This window comes from Daphnia carinata, chromosome 1 (assembly GCF_022539665.2).
Source record: "Daphnia carinata strain CSIRO-1 chromosome 1, CSIRO_AGI_Dcar_HiC_V3, whole genome shotgun sequence".
Taxonomy (NCBI): Eukaryota; Metazoa; Arthropoda; class Branchiopoda; order Diplostraca; family Daphniidae; genus Daphnia; species Daphnia carinata.
The window spans coordinates 4896518-4913825 of record NC_081331.1 but is presented as its reverse complement, the minus strand read 5'-3'; the positions used below and the strand labels follow the sequence as shown (position 1 = coordinate 4913825).

The window sequence follows — 17308 nt, the reverse complement described above, 5'->3', positions numbered from 1 at the left end:
GGCACGAAATTTAGAAAAAAAAAAACGCCCAGTATCCACAATGCGACCGACTGGGCGTATCAACTGGTAGTCGTGGTGGCACGCGAATTATTAAGCCACAAGTTTTAAAAAGAACAAAAAATGTCATTTTTTTTTTTTTTTTTTGGCTGCGGTAGCTTGTCCGTGAGTGCGGCTGGCCAACTCGAATGGCCCGTTTTTTCCTGCATCAAACGAACTGGACTGGATTTTTCTTTAACGCTACACACAATTTTCTTGTGCCTGACTGAACTTTTGATGGCCATAATTTTTGTTTTTCTATGGATTTTCAGAATCGAACGTGACGATATCCTCTATTGAGGAAGTACGTTCCACCCACAAAAATAATTTTAAAAGAAATATGTGATTGAGAAAAAACGTTATTTTCGTGCAAGAGGAGGGGACAAACGCAACCACAACGAGGTCCTTTTTGCCCGTGTTTCCTTAGTTGTCATCGGTTCCTTAATTCCTTTCCATGTTTTGGGGTAACCTCCTCTTCGTCACACTCGAACCCAACCAAAACTCGAACCAAAAAATAAAAATCTAAACACGTAACGCTCGTCTTCTTCCACCTGTTGATAATCATATGAAAATACGGCACGCATCTCACCGGAATAAAAATGCCGTATTTCACTTGCGTTCAGTTCAGCTTGTTGCTGATGTTTTTGTTGTTTTTTTTTTTAGCTGCTCAAGTAGCAAAACAGAGTTGTCGACAACTCACCAAAGCTTCCAAATCTAGTATTACAGGCCAGTTACGAGACTCTGTTGAACGAAGAAGGAAAGAACCAACAAAAGATCGACTGTTTCCTTTTTCGTCGCTCACGTTGTTTACTCATCCGCAGCGGATGATCAAAAAAACGTTTTCGTCTCTGTCCGTTTGTGTCGTTTTGCTAAACAAAAGGAAGACTTTGCCGACTACTTGTGGGGCGCAACAACAACGAGCATTAAAAAAAAAAGAAAAACTTAAATATCAAGATCTGGCAGTTCTTTGGCGCGCGCGATGGGGGCCACGATCGGGCCACCCGAAAGCAATGGATTGCGGACTGCCATCAGCCAGCAGCATTTCATTTTATAAAAATGAAATCAAATAAAATCCCAAAACGGGGAAAGCCAAACGAAAAAGTTCCGGTCAAACAAAAAAAAAATAATAGATCAATTCACATGCAATCAAAAAAATGCGAAAAGAGAATCGGTACGCATAAATTATTCTCAATTCCTCTCTATTATTATTTCTTTTAGATTTCACCTATTTTTGGCGGCAAGAAAAGTTCGTTTTAAGTAGCCGGTAGCTTCCCTTGCGTGCATTAACCGGGTGCCGCTATCCATAATAAACGTCGGAGTAGAAGAAAGAGAGAAAGGGCCAACTAAATAGCGGAGAGTTGATCGTAAAGTTAGAAAAGAGCTCAACTGATGCTGCCAGTCTGCCACGTGTGGGTCTCTAAATGTGTTACACCTTTCAGTCAAACCCAGACAGATATCCGAGAGAATGCAGGAAGAAGCAGGAAAAAAATAAACAGAAAAAAAAAAAAAAAAAAACAGGTACAGACTACTATTTTATAGTTTAACAAGAGTCAACGTAGGTTGTCGGGTTCTATCCATAGGAGGACGTTGGTGCAACAGCCACATACTTGACCCTGTTGAATTTCGTCTCCTTCGCACGTTTTTTTCTTAAAGAGAAACGGAAAAAAACGTATTGGCGAATGGACAGGATGGGAAAGTATAGACGAGACAAGGAAGAAGGTTCTACTAGACGGATAGAAGAGGGAGACTATGAGGCACTCGACCCCATCGCTTTTAACTCAAAACAAAAAGAGAAACATCTTGCAAGATAAAAAAAGAGGTGGTAGCTCACTCTCTAATGTTTTCAAAGACTTGTAAAGCCAAAGGAGATACACACACACACACACACACTCCGTAACCCGAAAATCTACTGACACACACCTGGAGGCATTACACTTCCTCCTTTTAAACTTTTCTCTCTCCCCTCTGCATGACTAGGCGAGTGAGGGGCCGCGCGCCAAGGTGTCTGATGTATGCAATAGGCAATCGGGCGAGTGCCTCTACGACCCGATTGAGAACTCTCAGATCCTTTGACCAGCCTTTCTTGATGATCCGATAGTGTCGGCATAAATACGAGGGCATTCCTCTTTTCTCTCTCTCTCTCTTTTACATTGGGCACGCTACTAACATCAGAGCGAAAGAATTGGACTAACAGTCAGCAACTCTCTCTTTATCCTTACGGCACAATAAAAATATTTGATACTGGGAAGATTCACCCGATGCTTCCCTTCCCTGTTACACTACAGATATGAAAAAGAAAAAAAAAAATAGCTTAGCGAATGAGGAGCGCCGCTCGCGGGTGTCCATCACTCTCTCCCAGCAATCCAGCACGCACATCAGTCTGACTCACGCAAACGCCAATGATGGATCGATGATATTAGGCAATCAAAAATAAAGAAGAAGATTTTTCTTTTCTTTTTTTTTCGCTTCCCCATTTTCTCAAATGTGTCTGACTAATAATAAAGACGACGTGATTGCATCGTGAAGTTCCCATTTGAAAAACTACAGCAAGACGAATGGGCTCGTCAGAAGCCATAGGCTAACGATGGCATTTCGTTTTTGTTCCACCAACCGTCAAAATCAAATACATCACAGACAGGGGGAGAAAAAAAAACAACCTGTCGTAGGCGATTCGATCGTGAAAGTAAAAACAGAAATTGTTTTTTTTTAAGGACTAAAAGCGAAATGCATAGTATCATTCATTCCCGAGTTTTTGGCTGTTGATCAGACCGCTCAATGTTTTTATTGGCGAATCGCCTTGAAGTCATTGAAACCCACCAAAAAAAAAAAAAGACTCTCGGCTTATGGTGATAGAATGTAGGAGGTAATAAAAAAACAAAAACAAACCCACACGTCAGCAAATGAGGCGATGATGACGACCGAGGTGAAGAAGAAGATGCTTGGTGTTTCCGATGAGCACTTGCACTCATTCGTCGGCGACTTCGGTTTTCGATTCAACGTAGTCGAGCGCCTTCTTGCGGACATAGTCCTGCCTTTCTTCGTCACCGTGATGCGTTTCAAACTCGAGAAACTTTTGAAAGATTGTCTTCATCTTTTTGGCAGGTAGCTGCAGAGTGATGCAGCGTTCAAGTACTTGCCTACAAATTGCACAATCAACCGTAATTAGTTGGGAAGAAAAGTACACCCACCACGGCGCGCATCAACAACAAAAGAAGACGAAGAAGAATTAATCACGCACGCAATCAAAGCAAAAGATAAGGGAAAAAAAAAGAAAACAAAATCATGAATCTTTCCGTGTGATAACGCAGACAAACAGAAGGAAAGGGGTGAAAAAAAAAGTCGCTAGTTGTGGGAGTCGTTTTTGGGCCTTTGCGTGAAATTATAATCACTCGTTATTTTTTTTTTCTCAACTCCCTTCTGTCAAATGACGACGGAAGCGGAGAACCCAAGCCTGGAAAATGAACACGTCACGAGTTTGAATTACCGAGGAAGAGAAAAAAAAAAAGAGGAGCTAAGAAAAGAAAAAAAAAATATTTTGAAAATTAATGAAGACGAAGTGCCGGCCGGCGACCTGGACATGGCGCAATACAGAATTGGGAGCGCTTCGGTCAAAGAGAAGAGCACAAAAAAACGGAGCACGCTCGGGTTGCGGAAGGTAGCAGTTAAAAATAATGACCATATAGAAAATGCTGAACCGATGACCAGTTTCGTAATCTGGGTTACAAACCTCAATCAACCAGAACAGGCCAGTCAAATTGTTTTTGATTTCCTCTTTTCATTCCGATGGCGGGACAATAGGTGAAGAAAATTACGATTAATATATCAACATCTTTTAAAGAGTCACATGGGCCGAACATATTTTTAAATGGCTGTCTCTGACTACGGCCATGGAAAATGCGGGATTGATTCGGGACGGCAATCTTGTTTGTTTAAGATAAAAAAATTCCCCTGCATTTATAAGTGGAATGAGGCAAGACATGACGCCAATAGCAACCTGTAAAACAGGGCGAACAACTCTCTCTCTCCGTCCATCTATCTCGCATGAACAGCGGGCAATGAGACGCACCAAACAAACAAGAATAAAGAATCTCCTCGCTATCTACAACTACAAACACTTTAAGAGACTCTCTATCCGACGGCCGGACAACACAAATCCTCTTTACCTCAATACATAATAAGTTGAGAATGAAACGAAAAAAGGAAATATTAAAAAAGAAAAAAAAAAAGGGTGGGAGAGATAGAATAAAAAAAATTGTTAAACATAAAATGAGAGGGAAAAGAGGAGGGAAACAAAAATATGGAAGAAACGAAAATGGGTTGCCGAGGGATTGTAAGTTATTGTTTGAGAATATCAATCATATAGCGTATAACTACACAGCGGCGTGGGGAACGACTCTTTCTTTTTCCTTTTAAACGTGGTTCGCCTACGCATGTTTTTCTCATCATCGCAACGAGGCCGTGGGTAGTTTTTACGTTTTGGGAAGACAGCGAGATGGATAACAAAGAACCAAACAAAAGTGTCTTAATAATGTCGAAAATTTTCTTACCGTGCACTTTCTACATCGCCAACTTTGGTGAGCGTATCGATGTAAACCAACCAGAGATCCGTCCTCTTCGGGTAAGACATCAACAAAGTGTCAAAGAGCGTTTTGCCCCGGCCTAGTTGACCAAATTTCATCTCCAGTTGACCAAACCGGCTAATCAAGTCAACATCTAAAAAAGGAAGAAAAATAAACAGAAATGTAATGCAAATTTAAAAGGGGGGCATGATATTCAAGTGAAACACAAAACGAGAGATACGCTGTTTTTGGACATTCAAACCAGAGTACGATAATTAACCTAGTTAGTAAAACGCTCACCTTTACTGCTTAAAACTTTGAGAACAGGGCGCCAAAATAAGCTATGAAGATAAAGGGGGACGCAACGTTAACTAGAGACGCACAACGTGCGGCGAACTTAAAGGTGGGTGGGAGTGGTTACGGAATGAGGAATAAGGAGGAAGCCAAGAAGAACAACAAGTCACTCCGTTTATCAACGGCCATGAAACGAAAAACGTTGCGGGGGCCCCAAACTGCGAACCGATTGTATTACTTAAAAATGTACTTACGCTCTTTCTTGTCGAGGATCGACAATGCCCTCTGGAAAACACCGCGCGCCGTGTCCAATTTTGAATTTCTGACGTAAAAGAGGCAAGCATTCATCCAGACAGACTTGTTCTGCTTGTATTTCTTCAGCATTGTGGTGTAGAGCGACTCGGCCTCGTCAAACTTGCCGCTTTGTTCGAAATTCAAAGCCATCTGACGATGCACTTTAAACGGCTCGTTATAGCGTAGAGCTTCCTGTGGGCGACAAGGGAACAAGCACGTTTATTATATTATGCACAACACTACCATGGCGAATGTCTTGGTTTAATTTACGATAATGGTTACCTGTAAAGTGGCCTCGTAGCCTTCGGTCGTGCCGTACATGTGCTCCAAATTGAGCCAAGCGATCCAGACGTTAAACTTTTCCTGTTCCTCACGGAAGCTCATGATTTTCAGCGCCCTTTGGGCAACTGTCCGTGCCTTTTCAATTTCGGCGTTCTCCAAGTGGAAGGCCATGTACTGCAACCAAAGAATAGAGCTGTTTGGAGACGAGAGCACCATGCGGTCGAAGTCGTCCGTCGTCACGGGGGCCCGGTCGGGATTATTCAACTCTTCTTCGATTTTCGACAATTTGGCTTCATCTTGTTTGGCTTGTTCCAATTTTTCACGTGCTCTTTCGCGCCGATCTTTAATTACCGCTTTCTCTTTGTCTGCGTCTTCATCTTCAGAATCTGAACTGTCGGCAACCTGTGAAGTTGTTGAAAGTGGCAGAGTAGTCATATCATCATCCCATTTGAATGTCGAAGCAATCGATAATCGCGGCAATGCTAAAGGATTGAATTGCTGCGGCTGTTTCGTGGTACTCTCGGCAATCGCTTCCGTTCTTCTTTTCTTGGATGGAGAAAGATCTTTTTGATCTTCTGCGCACTTGTCTTTGTTTTCAGACGTGCTTCTTTTCCCTTTTGGAACTGGCGTTTCTTTCTTTGCGGGCACGTCTTTTTTCTTTTTTGCTGCTGCCTTCTTTGCTTCTGTCTCGTTAGCCGACGAAGGATTATCTTTTAATTCTCCATTCGTGCAAGTTTCTGAAGTCTCTTCCTTCTGTTCTGTAAGATCTTTCTTGCCTTTTCTTTTCTTTTCACCGGTAGATTTATCGGTTTCTAATAAGCTTGATTTTTCAGTCTCCTTTGTGCCATTTGATTCGGATAATTGTTTTTGCGCTTTCTTGTTTTGAGTCTTTTTCGTTTTGACTTCAGTTGGGGGGTCAACATTTTCCTGTGACTCTTTTCCATTAGTTTTCGCTGCGTTTTCTTTTTTTGCCTTTTTCTTCTTTGGACCATCATCTGATGAAGAGGCGCGCTTGTTACGAGAACGATTAACTGCATCCCAACTTACGGGCGTCTTGTGGTACGTAGCAATTTTGCCAACTTCCGTGTCAGAGTCAATAGCTACATCGACGTCGACCCCAAGTTCGAAGGGGGCAGGTAATGGGGCAACAGTTTCATTAATGCTCCTAATATTGGAAATGAAAGCGATGTCTTTGGTTTTCCCATCAACGAGTGACACCAAACTGAAGTAGTCCGTATTCAAAAGAATCTTGCCTTTTTGCTTGTTGCCCCTGGGCTCCAATTTGCTAGTGCCCGTAATGCGTTTAATGACGTCATCTTTTGTTGTGACGTAGACAACTCGGAGAATCAGGTCGCAATATAAAACAGAACCAACGATCAAGTCGTTTGCCTTGGAAATCTTTTTGGCATGATGATAAGCAGGAACGATTGCTTTAAGTCCATTGGGTAATTCAAATTCCAAATTGGCGGATGATTTGAAATCTGCTAGCAATTTTCCTATCACCACGTCACCAACTTTCAGGTTTGCTAGATATTTCAAACCTTCGTCTGAGCTCTCCATTAAGTGGGACCTAATTCTTTCACGTTCCCGTAGAAACGCTTCCAACACACGAGCATCACTTTGCAGGACACTGGTATTCAATGCACTTAGGGAAATCTTTTTCGCTTCCTTGTCGACCTTAATAACTCGGCCTTCCATAGTTAGGTGCTGAACATCCTTCTCCGAAAGGGAATGCAGCTCTTCAGGAATTTGGCTAGATGGAAATAAAACTTCAAACTTGTTAGGTGGACACAGAAGCGACGCAAAAATGCCAAATGATCTTTGCCTTGCGGCAACGCAGGGAAACACCGAGATCATTCCCATTTCTTCGATGGATCCGGGGAAGCAATTTTCTTTGATGTAATTCACGATGATAGGCTTGAGAGTTAAGACCGTTTGAAGTTTCGAACATACCCAAACGACAGCCTCCTCAATGATCTGGCCTGGACGATAGCAGTGAAGCAGGTGCGGTGCAAGTTTAGGGAAATCTGACAAATGTCCAACTGGAATAAAACCTGTACTTTTCAACGAAGGAATCGAAACCTGTAGAAAAATACAAACATAATCAGTGTTTGCCTAGTGCATTGCCATAAAATATACATACCTCTAGTCCACTGCTGCCGCCGTCGGTGGCGTCAAAAACGCGCTCGACTTTGCAAGTGACAATGGATCCCAAGTTCGAAACAGGTTGAGCCGCACGTTTGACTGTTTGCTCTGTGTCTGGCTTGGCAAGAGTCAGTGTAACTTTTCCAGTCTCGTGAATGTCGTGAACTACACAATCAATCACCTGCCCGATATAGAAATAACGACTGATGTCGGAAATTCCCTTCTTCGATAGCCTGTTCCGTGGCATATATCCAGTAAGGTCACCGAAGAAGGAAACGAGAACACCATTATTCTCTATCATGACCACCGTCCCTTTCAAGCCAAGGTTTTTGTCCAACTGGCTCGGATGGGTATACGCAACAACGGTTTCGTCGAGCAGCGCTTTCTTGCAAGTCAAATGGATGTTTTTTCGGTCGACCATTACCTTCAGAACTCGACAGGTGATAGTATTCCCCACGCGGAATCTAAGTTCTGGCTTTTTAAGTCTTGGATCATCTGCCCAATGCAACTTTGGAATGAAACCTTTCAAATTGACTCCCAAATTGACTGATATGCCAGCCGGCGAAACCGAATCAATTTTGCCTTCTAGCACTTCACCGACGGTGAAATCTTCATATCGTAAAGCTTTTTGCGTCAATAGCGACCTATAAATTTAAGATAATTAGAACTTGAATATTTCGGAAGTGATGCAATAAAACAAAAATACTTTTTCATAGTGCAGATGTAAATGTCATCCACAGATGCATGATTAAGCACGCGGCAGCGCTTACGGGACTTGATTGGGAATAAGGATCTAGTATCTTCAAAGATGTCTTGATTATCACTGAGATGCCGTACTGGGACAAAGCCTTTGGCTGTTTTGTTTAGTTGAATGAAGAGTCCTACAGCAGTTGATTCGGTAATTATGGCATCAAAGAATTGACCAGGAACTATAATGTCTTTTTCCTTCTTTTCCTTGACAGGCTTAACGAGCGACGATTTTAGGCTGAGATAAACTGCATTGATCAATGGCAGTGTATATAAAATAACAGCGGTATAGTTGGAACTCTTTTCATAAGATGATACGTTGTCATTAGCGTTAACAAGATGATCTTTATGGACGTAGCCCACCAAATTGCCGAACGTGACTACCAACCCTTGCGGTAGGACCTATAAAATTAATGCAAACATAGAGCTCTTGCCATGGATCGCTTGAAATGTAATAATTACCTTATTCACAGTCACGGTAAGTTTTGTCGCTGGAATAAGAGTGGAAAGATTAAGTTCCACGTTTTGCTTGAACTTGATCGAATCAACTGTCGAAAGCGTCAGAGTTGCTACATGGCCATCAATTTGGCAGCCAGTCACACAGGTTGATATAATTTGTCCGATAGCATAATCTTGATCGGGTACTTTGGGTAAAAAGCTGCGGGCATTCGATATACCCAGATCCATAACGTATCCATGATCTTCCACACTTTGTACAGCAGCAGTTATTTTCTAGTATGAAAAAAAAAAAAAATGGTTATGCTAAGACCTCACAGCTGCAAAGCACATTTTGGGATACCATTCCTTTGCAGAGCGCTGTTGATGGAATCTCACTATTGACATCAACAGGATTTAGAGAAGCTGTCACTTTGAATGATCCATCATTGGTGACTTCCTTAATACTGCAAGGAAAAAGCTCTCCTTCCACTAAGATTTCTTTCAAACTTTTTGTCTCAACATCTTCGCCTTGCGCCAGCATGTTGAGCAAGTCAGTGTATGGTGTGGAGATATTTGTAATTGGGACAACAGCCTGAATTCTCCCCGGAAGACTCAGAAGTACATCCATTTCTCTGACTTCTTGTACCCTACTCAAGAGCTGCATTCCTTCAGCGAGCATCTAAATCATACAGATTAGCATTTTAATACCCAATAACAATGCAAAAGGTACTCACTTTAAATGTCAAAGGTTCTATAGACTCAAGCATTGTTTTTTCTTTCTCAATAACTTTTTTCTCCTTGGTGGTCAACGATTGAAGTTCCTGTCTTTCCTTTTTTATTCTTGAATGCTTTTTTTTTAGGTTTAGCCTTCTCTTGTTGACTTTTTTGGAGGCAGCACCCTAATTGAAAACATTCATAAGATAAAATAATGTTAGAGATTATAGGAATACCAAGCATATGAAGCATTGGAAATCACTCTCTTTGCTTTACCTTGAACAAGTTTTCGACTTTCCTCTTCTTTTCATGTGCATGATGTTCCCTCTTTTCGTCTCTGGCCTTTGCGCCACGCGGAAAATCTCCTTCCACGATAGCCATAACGACAAATTATGTTTCACGGAATTAAACAGTTAAATTTTCTTAATCGTAATCCAGGCTCACTCGAGGTTTGAAACGCACGTGTTTATAAGCCTGAAAACCAGACGACATAGATTTATACACACCGTTGCCGTATACAGAAGGGTAAATTCGGTCATCTGGCACCGTCTTCTCTCTCCCAACTTCTCGTTATCGCCGCTATTCGCCTTCGTCTGTTTCCAGGTAGCTCTTTCATTGCCTTGCGTGGACTCCATTTCGCCGCAAAAAGTATCGTAAAAAATAACATTTATGTTGTAATCAATAAAATAATTTCAATGTCGTTGTGCTTGTAGGTAAATAATCTAAAATGGCTGGTGATCACGCTGCTGAAAGTCAGTTCTCTGGAATGGCCAAATATTTCAACTCCACCACCATTCGAGGCCGAGCGAATGTAAGTCGACGATTTACCTTGTCTGAATCGTCTAGAGTTTCCTGTAGTTTTGCACAATTCTTCTGCGAGATAATTCTGCCTTACTCTTGGTGGATGAGTGTTTGAATTTTACTGTTGCATTGTTGATTTGGGATTATTAGTTGAAAGAAGTGTGAGTTACGATAACTGTTTAAAGTTGTTGCTATCTGCATACCAACTGTATTTCTAGCTATTGTCTAAACAAAATTACATTTTTACTTTTGAATGCAGGTTGCTCTGGCCACCTATGGATTCATTGGTGTTATTGTTCTCTACAATATGGTTAAGCCAAGCAAAGCACCAGCTAAAGCTGCTCACTAGTATCCTTTCAGCGATCTGTTGTAAAATGAATAGTTGGTCTACATCAAACTTTATCAATAAACAAATAGTTGTAAATTTTGTACTTCTTTGTATTTAATTACAGTTCCTTGATATAATTCAAGAAAATTGGCATTTATACTATGTACATGAATACTAGTGTTCAAACTTATAAGGTTTAACTATGGCTACAGTTGGACATTTTCAGTAACATTGTTTTAGCATTTACACATTCTAAATTAACTGGTGAAAGGAAAGTTGTTCCCATTGTTTTCATACTGCCAAATAGATGTTTAGCAACCCAAAACATGTGCACCATTTGGCGACAATACGTGCATTCGAAACACCCGTCAACGGTAATTTAAAAAAATACACTCTCGTTGACGATTTAAAAATATACAAAATCAATCTCGATAAAATTATTTTGCCAGGACGGCTTCGATCATTATTGTTGAAACGATTCATTTAGAGTGGAGTTGCCACCACCTCTCCATTATCTTCTTCGTCGCTGTCTAAATCGTACCCGTCATTTGAGTGCGATTGTGATAGTCTTTCATCGATGTGCGCACGAGGAATGGTTTCGACAGTAAACACATCATTCTTGTCAACTACTGTACCAATTGCCGTCTCGGCACTAGCCGCATACAGCTGCTGCTTCTTCTTATTGGCGAACATGCGCTCAATCTCGTCCAACGATTTGCCCTTGGTCTCGGGCAGGAAGAAGTAAACGAAGAAGATGCCCACAACGCACCAACACATGTAAAACCAGAAGGTGCCGTATTCACCCATGGTTTTGTTCATGTCACCGAAGCTTCGGATGATGGTGAATGTGCATAACAAGTTGAAACAAGAAGCTAAAGATCCCAAAACACTCCTAAAAAAGGAAATTAAAATTTAAGCGTTAAGTTTTATTTTAATTACCATATAATAGTTCGTGTTGTACCTGAATTTAGCTGGGAAGAGCTCTCCCATAATGAGGAAAGGAACATTAGCGAAACCGCTCGAGTAGGCGATAATGAACAGGAGCAGACTGGCGAGTGGAAGCCATCCAAGTGTTAGCTGCACATCCGAACCGTAGATTTCAAGCATGTAAAAGAAGGCACCTAATGCTGCCAGAGAAATTGACATAACAATGCCCGAAACGAGCAGAAGAATACGACGGCCAGCTCTATCAACCAAAAACATGGAAGCAATGGTGGCCAAAAGTTGGACGATACCGACGATCTGTCGCATAAATAAAAAAATATTAGATTATTATTTAAGCAGCTTTGAATGTAGTGCAATCCACTTACAATAGTTGCAAGATTCTTATCCATGGTGCTACCGGCTTTCTGGAAGATGAAGACAGTGAAATAAATTATGGAATTAATTCCGCTAAATTGCTGCAACAACATGAGCGCCATTGAGAGCAATAGGGGCTTGAGGACAGATCCTTTCAGCAAGTCTTTAGGCTGAATTTGTTGCGCATTTGCTCCTTTCGCCATATTAGCCTTCAAGCGCTCAAATTCCCCAGTTACGTCAGTGTGCCTGTGTGGTCACGAAATTGAAATTAAGAATAACGATTGCAATTGAATAAAGTGTAATAATCCTTACGCTCCGCGGAGAAATTGCAAAGATTTTCTGGCCTCATCTTCTCGATTCTTCGACAGAAGCCAAGTGGGCGTTTCGGGCATGAAGAACATGGCGATGAAAAGCAGGGCAGGGAAAGCACTCAAAATCCAGGCCAAAACGTTCCATGGAACGAAAGCGCCAATGATATAAGTGATCAGAATACCCAAAGAGAGAAAAATTGCGGTAAAAGCGCCCAGGGCTCCACGGACTCGAGGCGACGCACATTCGCCAATCTGTCATGCAAAAACACGAGAGCAAGCAAAAAATTCAACATAAAATGTAATTGATGAAAACAAAACGATAGAAACTTACGAAAATCTGGGCCGAAGGTGCGCTAAAGCCAATCATGGCGCCATCAAGGATTCGGCCAATGTACAGCATAGAGCTGTGCGACGCAAATCCAATCAACAAAAATCCCAAGCTGTAAGGGATCGAGATCAACATCAATGTCCGCCTTCTGCCCAAAATGGTCAGGCAAGGTCCGGCAAGCAAGCTTCCGACCAAAGATGCCAATGGGGGTATGCTGCCTAGGGTTAGCAAATACAGTTTGTTATTTACATTCTCGCGACCTTGCAGGTATTCAACTTACTGATCCATGAAACGTCCGATTCACTCAGGGGTACTGCCTTCGACTCCAACAGCGATGGCATTCCAGGGCTGGACCAAGCGCGCACCATGCCCATGATCATGAAGGACAACGAAGCGGCGGCAGCAGCTCCCATCTAACAAACGGAAACAGATCACATTAAAAGCTATTGAAATAAAATACTAAATAGTAAGCAACATTTCGTCCCCATGGAAATTTGAATCTACGGATGAAAAAAACAAAACAAGCTGGAACCAAAGGCCACAGTGCCTTCGGCGACTCTGCCGTTGCCTTGGCACATTTGACCATGATTGGATCCCACTAACTAGAAAAATTGCATCGCTTTAAAACAAACAGAAAAACAGTTACGTTGCCAATTCCGAGGTCAACGTAGTCGAAAAATGAGATTTAATGACGTAACACCCCAACGACGCGGATAGGGACATGAAAAAAAAAGAGGAAACTTGGCAAAAGGATTCCCTCTTTCTTTCGTTGGAGTCGTCATGAGACGGTAATAGAAAACCCCTGGCAGGAGAGGATCCATGTTCTGCTCATTCGGTTTCGTCTTCTTTTCGGCAAAGAATTTCTTTTGCTTTGTTCTTTGCACATCTTCCTGCATTTCTATTCCAAGGCTACATGCAGAATCAAAACTTATCTGAGGACAACAAAGTGTCACAATCCCAAAGAATGCAGTTGATTTGCAACACAAGAGCCAATTTTTCGTGCATTCACTGAAACCGGTGGATTGTCGGTTATCTATTTATGCGACTACAACAGTGGCTGCACGAAACGCCATTCGAAAAAAAAACATGAAAATTCGTTGACGACTATCCGAATTCCCGATTTTGTCCATATTCCTTTTATCATTTTAATCTTCTCGTGCGGGAACATAACAAGAACGATGGGTAGGAAATCCTTTAATTTCATCCACCTATGGTTACCTTAAAATAGCGTGCACAAACAAAGAAAGAGGAAAAAACCCATACATAGAAGGAAAAAGGACTACGCAGCTCCTTTTTTTTTCTTCTTTTATTTAAAACGACAGGAGTCAGGAGATAAGAAACTGAGAGCCAGAGTTAAAAGATGTATGGAACTAGACAAAATTTCACCTGGAGCGAAAATGTCTTTCGTGTCAGACTGTACCAGGCGCGCTCAGTTTCCCAGCACGATAGGTGGATAGAAGTGGAAAAGGGCACACCCCCTTGTCTTCTTCTACCTGTTTTTGCTTATGTAATCCACCTCAAATAAAATTAAAAAAGAAAAGCATCCAAAGAAAAAACTTGATCCGCACCATGGGTTTTTCCATTCGATCAGTGAATGGTACCATCGCGTACCTGTGCAAAATGAATAGCTGCAAGTCAGCAGCAAACAAGAACCGAAAGTGTTTACCAGCTTTTCGTGATACGCAAAAAAAAAAAATATTAAACGCCATAAAAAAATTTTTTTATGCGATTGTAATAACATTAGCGCATTGTTGGAATAAGGCCATGGTTACTACTAAAAGGTGAGTGCCTTGAAGTCAAATTGTTTCAACTATTGGTAATTATTTCCTTTCATGGTAATCGTTTTAATTGCACATTTTTCGAGCAAACCGGTTATTACTCTTTTCTAGCAACGCATTGTCCTTCCACCTGTAATCATTACCTGACCTCCTTGTCAATGAAAAAATGATTACGATTTCACGACACAATTTTTGAAAGCCTGGACTATCGCGAAATTCTTTTCAATTGAAAGTCTTTTCTAAGCCCGGTCAACATTCTTTTCATCTACGTACGTACTCGTATGATACATACTTTGTCCTCGATACATGGAAAACAAGAAAAAAAAACGCTTCTTTATATAATTTACATTGAAACCGCATAAAACCGCTGCATTTTCCTAGTTCCAATTTTTCCTGTCGGCCGTCTCATGCATATAACACAATGAAAACGAAGGTCATAAACTCGATCACGAACCGTCACCTCTCACTCATTTGAAATTCACTTGAAAAATATTTTTGAAAAATAAATAAACCTGTTGAATTTTGAACTTGCATTCGAAGCAGCTTGTGGTTAAACTAGGAAAAAATTAAAATCCTTTACTTAAAAACAAACTGACAAACTATTTATACCATCGCGTCAAATATCGCGGGCAAACTGTTTGGCTCTCTTCCAACTGTAGCGCAAAACAGAAAAAAAAGCGCAATGCCTTTTTTTGTTGTTAATGCTTCTAAAACAATCCTGAGATTTTCTTTCTATCCTAGCGTTGACGGGAAAACCTGTGCTCGATACGTGTCATCTATTATTATCTCTATAGCAAAAAAAAAAAGAATTGGATCAATCCGACATGGTTACAGAAAAACAGAGCAAAAAAAATACATTTGCGTGAGTACCGTAACAGCCGGCCGCAACACGCAAGATCCATCTTGCCACGCAAAAAAAAAGAAAAAGGAGTACAGCATGGCGAAAAACTAGCAAATGGGAAAACGAGCTATCTAACCGTTAGGCAAGCGAAAGAAACTCGATCCTGTTGATCTCCTTTTTTTTTGTTGTTTTCTTCCCATCACCCCAATGTCTTTATTCGATATTCAGGTACTAGACTGACAGTTGCAAAGCTTGCACAAAACGATTGGGGCCAGAACGCGTTAGAAACCGCTGCGTTATATATCGCCCAACAATCAATAGATGATAGCAGATGGAGAAAGACGAGCACTGCATGGACTAACGGAAAAGAAATGAAGATCTAATTACCTGCACCATGACTTTTCGAGGGTTCTTGAATAGGCGTAGCATGATGACGGTTTGGATGCGTTCTTCCTCTTGTAGTTAAAGATAACCTGAATAGACACATACAAAAATAATTTCTATTGGTTATGTTGGGCAATTGAATGTATGACATAACAATTGTGGCATGTCAAAATAGGTTTTTAACAAATAATTTTAAGCTATTGTGAACATTTCTCTAGAGAAAGAAATTTTACGTCCTACTAGCCGAATTTTCTTCATGGGGATATCGTGGTCTTCTCTACCACTATCTGTACTTTTTCTTTTTAAACCGCAAATGATTGATATGAGCCATTTGTTTATTTCCCTAGCATCCTCGTTGCTTTGTAATGCCAGCAGTTTTTAGGGGAGCACATGTCTTACGCAACATTGATTTCAGACGGCGTGCACAGACAGTCAACTACACAGAAAAAAAAATGTAAATGACTTACCTTGCCACGAAATGTCGATATCAAACAACTTTTCTCTAGAATATTCGTTCCTTCAAGCAAATGGCGGTTGCACTTTTGAAGATTGAGCTTTCAAAGTAATAGATTTGTGTGTAGAAAAAGAAAGACAGCGATCGTTGTCGATGTTGTTCAACTGGATTAAATATGGCGAAAAATTGTTTTAACTGTGTGTCGTCTGTACGGTGGGAAAGAAAAAAACAGAAGACAGTCAACTGTGTGCAGCACCGACCAGGTGTTGTTAGCGCGCGAACTGGCCGTCGAATGAAGTCTCGGAGCTTTGTTCCGCACGATGTAAACCTCCCCAATCCCTAACTCCGTGCAGACGTGTGGCGTTGCTGTGCTCCAGGGGGAGAGGCGGGGGGAGGAGAGCCCCAAGGAGAGTGGGGATTCCGGCGGAGAAGGTACTACACAAGTGTAGTAGCACTATCGTAGAATGTGTTCAACGCAAGTGCGTGCGCCGGGGGAAGAGACACACATAGAACGGGGAGGGTTTTCTTTTTGATTTGTTTAAAGGTGACTGATGTAAAATCGCTTCAAAAGGTATGGGAGAACTGTAGGAAAGGCACGCAATACGAGGGATTTGGGGTGTACATACCACGTGCTTCGTTCTTTTAACAGATTCCCGAAGCTTATAGTCAAGTACACTGCGCGCCGAGCTGAATAACGTTAGACGAAACCTTTTCGCCTATCGGGATTCTTTGAAAGAAATCGATTGGGTTGTTTCTACTATTCGGGGACACAGTATTGAAATATTAAAAGAGGCAACGCATAATCAGCAGTTGTACGATAGAAAATCAAAGCAATGATTTACATCTACAACGAACTGCTAAACGAGAGACTGGGTTCCTTTTCATTTTACCTAAAATAGATTCGCTGTGTAATTCACATTCTATGTGCGGCGACAAGGTTACGTTTTAAAAAAACCGGTTGGGGAATGACAAAAAAAAAATTTCGATTTCCTTTTGGTCATAGAAAACAAACAAATACTGGCACACCACAATTGTGCAAACAAACAAATAAAGAGTCGATGCTGACAGGTGTGGCGATTTTACTGACGCAGAAAACGGTCTAATGGTACTCTTTCACATTTCGTTTAATTCACATTATAATGCCTATAGGCAATTTGCAACATTACTAAAAGCAAACGAAATAATAAAGAAAAAAAACAAAAAAAAGTGATATAATAACTTCAAGATTCGTCCAGACTTAAAAAATCGTACAAGTCAAAGATGGTGACTTAAAAA

The 17308-nt window shown here is 41.2% G+C and overlaps 2 protein-coding genes and 1 long non-coding RNA gene across 3 annotated transcripts; 1 reads left to right on the top strand and 2 right to left on the bottom strand.

Moving 5' to 3' along the window:
• Positions 1–2773: 2773 nt before the first annotated feature.
• Positions 2774–10005, bottom strand: LOC130692324 (protein RRP5 homolog). Its single transcript, XM_057515408.2, has 10 exons — positions 9786–10005; positions 9530–9694; positions 9157–9474; positions 8820–9089; positions 8317–8759; positions 7609–8254; positions 5466–7547; positions 5144–5375; positions 4584–4749; positions 2774–3173 (listed from the first exon to the last, which is right to left on the bottom strand). The coding sequence occupies exons 1-10, from the start codon at positions 9888–9890 to the stop codon at positions 3002–3004; spliced, it is 4599 nt and encodes a 1532-aa protein (XP_057371391.1). The 5' UTR covers positions 9891–10005; the 3' UTR covers positions 2774–3001.
• A 31-nt stretch (positions 10006–10036) lies between these two features.
• LOC130692386 (uncharacterized) lies at positions 10037–10734 on the top strand. The gene is made up of 3 exons (XR_009001375.2): positions 10037–10157; positions 10223–10320; positions 10570–10734. It is a non-coding gene; the product is annotated as an uncharacterized LOC130692386 (long non-coding RNA).
• LOC130692385 (facilitated trehalose transporter Tret1-2 homolog) lies at positions 10728–16337 on the bottom strand. Its single transcript, XM_057515496.2, has 8 exons — positions 16047–16337; positions 15583–15668; positions 12857–12989; positions 12580–12794; positions 12250–12500; positions 11949–12183; positions 11600–11880; positions 10728–11530 (listed from the first exon to the last, which is right to left on the bottom strand). Exons 2-8 carry the CDS (start codon positions 15622–15624, stop codon positions 11122–11124), a joined length of 1566 nt encoding a protein of 521 aa, XP_057371479.1. The 5' UTR covers positions 15625–15668; positions 16047–16337; the 3' UTR covers positions 10728–11121.
• Between the last annotated feature and the right edge of the window lie 971 nt (positions 16338–17308).